This window comes from Mus pahari, chromosome 14 (genome assembly GCF_900095145.1).
Source record: "Mus pahari chromosome 14, PAHARI_EIJ_v1.1, whole genome shotgun sequence".
Classification (NCBI taxonomy): Eukaryota; Metazoa; Chordata; class Mammalia; order Rodentia; family Muridae; genus Mus; species Mus pahari.
The window spans coordinates 49,715,208-49,721,374 of record NC_034603.1 but is presented as its reverse complement, the minus strand read 5'-3'; the positions used below and the strand labels follow the sequence as shown (position 1 = coordinate 49,721,374).

At 52.2% G+C, this 6,167-nt stretch overlaps 1 protein-coding gene across 1 annotated transcript in view; it reads left to right on the top strand.

Annotated features, from left to right (window-relative positions):
- Window positions 1-2,816: 2,816 nt before the first annotated feature.
- Window positions 2,817-6,167, top strand: part of Asic2 (acid sensing ion channel subunit 2) — a 1,084,476-nt gene continuing 1,081,125 nt past the window's right edge. Inside the window, exon 1 of the mRNA XM_021211869.2 lies at window positions 2,817-3,614. Coding sequence (XP_021067528.1) covers window positions 3,060-3,614 — 555 coding nt within the window. The 5' untranslated portion in view covers window positions 2,817-3,059. The remainder of the gene's footprint in view (window positions 3,615-6,167) is intronic.

Here is a 6,167-nt window from a genome sequence, read left to right as displayed (position 1 = left end):
AGAATACCAAACATCAACAAAGCACCTTCTCCCAGCACTGACTGAGAGTGCTGACTGCTAAGTGTCTAGCTTGTATAAACTCGACATAGCTTTCTCTCATTCCTTCGCCATTCCAATGCTCCACTACTATGGAGGAGGGGAAATGAAAGTTCAGAGCCCATTAGGCACTTCCTCCAAGGTCAAAGGGCAGACAAAGGCAGAGCAGATGAGGGACACAAACTCCCAGGTCTGCATGAGTATACACCACAGCACCCTGCCCCATCGTGCTTGTGATGGCCAATCCGATGGGGAGGGGGGGAGAGCCATGAATGGGCACATATTGAGGTGAGGTGAAGAGATAGACTGTAGGGTCTGCACATATGAGAAAACGTGTCTGAACAGATAGGAACTGAGTCCAGGAGAAGAAGAGGGGAGGTGACAGAGCCTAGCATGGGTAATGGTTGGTGGGGAGGGGGCAGAATGTGGCAGGAATTACAGCCATTGTTTCCAGCTGGACACAGATGAGATTAGATGAGATCAGAGCTGTAGCACAGAGCTGTGTGTCTACACAGCCTTCACGTCCCTGAGCCATGAGGTTGATCAATGGCGGGACATGTATTTTATTCTCCTTGTTTCCCCCAAGCCAACATAGTATCTGTAGCAGAGTTAAAGGGGAACATGCTTATTAATTAGACAGGTGAGCCAAAGGTTGGTGAGAAGAATCAGGGACTCTTCTATATGAGAAGCCTAGATTGTAAGAGCAACAATGGTTGTCGTCTGACCCAGAGAAAGAAGGGAGAGCATCTACACATGAGGAAGTGGTCTGTGTGTGACACATGGAGACATAGCACAGGGGCAGGTGGGGTAGAAACCCTTTCCTAAATTTGGGATGGGGAAATTTGGGTCTGCTTTTAAAAACCTGCTTCAGAGGTGGACATACCCAGGATGGCGTCTCAGCTCCCACTTCACTGGTCCTGTGATTCGGACACAGCAGTTCATTGTGGCAGGCCTGAGTTTTCTCATCTGTTGGATGGCAATAAAATCAATAACATTCACTTGTTGAGGCAACTTGGTTTTGGTCTTCCCCCACCCCCGATTTACAAGCCCATGCCCTGTTGAGGCCAGGGGCACAAGGCGCCATTTGCCTTCTGTCCATGTCATAACATTCCTGACTGATAAACTACTGAGGTCATGCTCAGTCCACATGTCACCTAAGGTCATGCTCAGTCCACATGTCACCTAGGAGTGCTTTCTGGGAACTGTCTCAGTGGGGTCTGGCTTAGCAGGAGGCTGGATGGGTCAGAACATCATCAAAGAATGGCCATCAGCCTAGAAGAGAATGACCCAAGCCACCCTCTTCTCCACCTTCTTAAGCCTGGCATACCCTGGAGATGCCAGCTTCGCTCTCCAAGACACTTGCCTCCATGTGGCTCTGTCCCAGCTTGGCCAAGTGGCTCAAGTTGGCCACTCTAACTCAATTCCTTTCACCCTGATGAGAATTTATCCCTGATGCCAGCCACTTGATCCTTGGCAAAGGGGCAGGCAAGCAAGCCACACCTATCAGCCAGCAGGGACCTGACTTACAAGGGATTTTCAGGAAGAGGGAGGTGGAAGACACAGAGAGAGCCCATTCTCTCTCTTACCTACAGCTCCAGCTGTGATTCCATCTGGCAAATCCTGGGACAGAACACACACACACACACACACACACACACACACCTCAAACAGAATGGAATTAAACCAGTCCTACAGGGCACCCAGCTGTCTTCCTTTGTTAAACACAAAAAGTCCTAGCAGACATATGGGGGTAGGGGGATACTTGTTGCTTCTCTCTCTCTCTCTCTCTCTCTCTCTCTCTCTCTCTCTCTCTCTCTCTTTCTCTTTCTCTCTGGGGCTCCTATGGGCACACTGATTTTTCTATCTCTAGAAGGGCTTCTCTTTACTCTGGAGTGGCCCCCTCTAGCCTGCAGAGGGAGACCCTGTGGCTTTAAAATTGCTCCCTTCCTTTTCATCATCTCTCCCATAGAGACCCCACATGGATGTGACCCTGGAGCCCACATTGGTGCAAAAACCCTTGCCAGCATTTCATTGGCCACATGCAGCTAAGTATCCACTTTCCTGCCATCCGTGGGGAAAGGGGGTTAAGTTCTTCTTCCTCTGGGAGTAGCTCATTAGGTGGAGTAAAAGACCCCCAGCAGATTAAAAAAAAAAAAGACTAAAAACTTTCTCCATGTCCCCAACCCCTATCGGTCCTGCTCCCCGCACAAGCCTCCCCTCCTCCTAACAGCCTTGCCGGAGGCAGGCCAGGGAGATGGGCTTGTTCTGAGCCCAACAGTCTTCCTCTCTCTCCGGAGGCTGGAAGCAGGGAGCCCATAGAAGCCCCCGCATTCCTGCTTCTCTTGGAGGCGGAGCGCAGCATCCTCTCCCTCAACAGCGGCAGCCAGCCGCAGCCCGCAATTGGAATTCTGTCCCCAAAGGGAGGCCGGAAAAGAAGAGAAAGGGAGGATGGAGGCCAACAGCGAGAAGCAGCGGCCAGGGTCCCATACATCCCCGGGAAGAAGCTAAGCATATTGGCTGCTAGGATGCTGCGCCGCGGCGCCCCACCGCACTGCATCAGCGTGGCTGAGCTGACATCCCCCCATGCTTAACACGGGGCATTATGCGCTGGTTAACAGGATCCGAGCTGCTCAGCGACTTGTTTTAAGCATTTTCTCCCTCGCTCTCGCTTTTAATCTTGTCTCTAGTGGCGTGTGTAGGGGGGAGGACTTTATTTCCATTGGCTAAGCGCTCCCTTCCCACCCACATCCCTTCCACATCACCTTGGTGTCTCCCTAAATAAAACCAGCCCTCCTTATCGCCTGGAAAAAATCAGGAGCTAGAGTTTGAATGGGTTTTATATAAACACTCACCTCTGTCAGCGTGCGGCCAGGCTCTCAGGATAAACTCCCAGTGTCTGGCCTGATGCTTGCCTGGTGATCTCTGCCTTGAATGCCAAGGTTTAAGCAGAATTCAAAGGACTGGGAACTCTTCCCTGAGATCTGATCAACCTGAAGCCAGTTGCAGAACTGCACAGGGTCCCCATGGACCTCAAGGAGAGCCCCAGCGAGGGCAGCCTGCAACCTTCCAGCATCCAGATCTTCGCCAACACCTCTACTCTCCATGGCATCCGCCACATCTTCGTGTATGGGCCGCTGACCATCCGGCGTGTGCTTTGGGCAGTGGCCTTCGTGGGATCCCTGGGCCTGCTGCTGGTGGAGAGCTCGGAGAGAGTGTCCTACTATTTCTCATATCAGCATGTTACCAAGGTGGATGAAGTGGTGGCCCAGAGTCTGGTCTTCCCAGCTGTGACCCTCTGCAACCTCAATGGCTTCCGGTTCTCCAGGCTTACCACCAACGACTTGTACCATGCTGGGGAGTTGCTGGCCCTGTTGGATGTCAACCTGCAGATTCCTGACCCGCATCTGGCCGACCCCACAGTGCTGGAGGCCCTCCGACAGAAGGCCAACTTCAAACACTACAAACCGAAGCAGTTCAGCATGCTGGAGTTCCTGCACCGGGTAGGCCATGACCTGAAGGATATGATGCTCTACTGCAAGTTCAAGGGGCAGGAGTGTGGGCATCAAGACTTCACCACAGTGAGTACTTGGCTTTCAGTTTGCTCTTGTGTTCGCTCTTCAGTACAAGTGGTGTGCTGTCAGCCTTCTGTTTGTCTTGGGATCTCGGCTATGCAGGAGAGAGGGCGGAGACCCGGCTGAAGGCCAAGAGGGTAGCTGATTCGAGTTGTTGGACCTGTTTGTAGAATAGGTTACCTGTCAGATGAAGTACTGTGGTCCTTTCAGATTGGAGAGCTACAGGGGGCTTGCTGGTGGGGGTCACTCCCCTGGCGTGCTGAGTTGGGCTTTCTCCCAATCAGAGGGAAGAGGCCTGGGTTATCCGTTATCCGGGATGCTTGATGTCCAAACTGTGTGACAGGAACAGCTTGTCATTGGTGAGATGGCAGCCTCTCTTCTCTCTTTTTCTCTCTCTTCTCCCTCTCCCTTTCTTCTCTCTCTCCTATCTGTGCTGGAAGTAGCATCAGGCTCTGTCTGCATCGTGTGGGCTGGGCTGGAGCTAAAGCTGTCACAGGAAGGGGTGTGGGGCCCCAGACAGTCTGAATGACTCCCGTGTCCATGGGAGCTCACCGAGCAGGTGATGCTGCAGAGGTGTGGAAGGTTCTTTCCCTTCCTTTTCTTGCCTGAATTGTGTGGAGAAGAAAGAGCCTCCGGAGGCTCCATCTGGTCCTCCTGCAGGCAGGGGGGAAGCCACGGAACTGTCCATGGTGCTACCGCAGGGAGGACAGTCAGGTAGAGGCTCCTTTCTAGGACGCTCAGAGAGAAGACAGATGTGATGATGAGGTGGTTCTGGAGGCTGGCTTGTCGGAGCGCTCTAGCTTGAAACTCGAAGGCTTGCTTTCTGTGTACAATTGCCTCACAACGTGGGTGCGGGAGGAGGGAGGGAGGAGGGGGATGAGCAGCTGTGGGATTGGAAAGCCTGGGGCTGGGGGAGGGGGAGTGTGGAGTTGAGTAAAGAGGAGGGGATGTGGCTCACGTTCAGGATGAGTTTGCCAAAGGGGGCTGAGAGGGAATGACGGGAGCAGATCTGTTGCCGCTAGGGTTCTTATCCCAATTAGTGGACTGCTAGGCATAACTTGGTGTAACAGGTCAGACAGCAGCTGCCAGCTCTTCCACACTGCCAGGCAAGTCTGGGGTATCAGGAAATGTGGGACCCTTCTGCAGTCCACTGTGTCTACTTTCCCTATAGCTTCCTGGGGCAGGGGGAGGAGATTGCCAGGGACTCAGAGTCTTGAGCCAAAATACAGTGACAACTTGGGGATGGCAGGTGCAGCGGTCATCCAGAGAACTGGACTGTGTTGTCAGCACTTGTCTGGGGGCTCTGCCTCATTAAGACATCCCCTCCCTTTCCCATAGTGCAGCCCTCCCCACCCCCTCTCAGGGCCACCTGCCTCTCACTCTGAGGTTCTCTTTATGCTCCAGCCAGTCCCTGCCTTCAGTCTTTGCACTTGCTGTTGGCTGTATCTCATTCTGAAAGAGCCCAGAGTGCCAGGGGCATTGCCTCTCACAGCCTGTGTGCTAGAGCTGTTTCCTGGGGGAGCTGTTTGGTATTATTATCCCCTTTAAACATTCCAAGGAAGAGCACCGCCAAACCTATGGCAGTGTTTGCTAAAGATGAAGCCAGTCTGAGCTGGAGAAGGAACCTACCAGCCCTCCTTAAGGGAACAAACTGGGTCCTAAAATATGTCATGCACAAATGATGTCTGAGGGGCCTTGGGGAGGGAATGGAGAAAATGCCTCGTTCTTGGAGCCCGAAACCATGGCTGTGTTCTAGCCCTTGTTTCCTAATGCCAGGCAACGCTCAGAGTCATCTCTGTACTGTGTAGCTTGAGAGTGCACTCAGATCTTCCTCTGTCTGCCTGCACACACATGGAACCCACAGATGAGAGATGCCGGGTGTCTCGGAGGTGTTGGACTGAGCAGCAGACCCTGGGCTGAGTCTTCAAGCATCCTCACAATCCTCCTTATGATGGCATGACTGACTGGTAGTTCTGCTCATACCCAGTTCTGTTTAAAAGTAGAGTCTTGTTGATTTCAGGCTGCTTGTTTATATTTGGTCCATCATTGAATTGCTAGTATTCCAAGCAGCCAAACGTCCTGTTTTAAATCCTAACTGGGACTTCTGATCCTTTGAAACACTGAAGTTGCCTGCAGATAAGGTCCACTCTTTAATTAGTGGCACACACTATCTGTGAATCTTAGCAAGCCCTAGACTCATCTGTTTGAATGCCCAGCCTTGGACTGACTCCTCTGGATGTAACATCTCCAAGCATTGAAGAGAAGGTGTCCCTTGGTGTTCTCTTCTGTCTGCTCAGGATGTCAGGATGACACCCACTGTAGGTGATAAGAGTATCCTCTTCACCAATGGGTGACAGTGGGCACCCATGCTGATCTTCTGCTGGGAATAATATGATAGGAGACATGTCCAAGACCCCCACTCTGAGGTGTGAACCTCTGACGTACCTTTGTGCTCTTTGGGTCTTGGGAGTAGGCAAGCTTTTCTTGGGCTCTCACATCCTCAGTTGGAGAAGCCAGTTCCCCAGCTTCTTCCTTCCTTCACTCTCTAGAATAGCCATT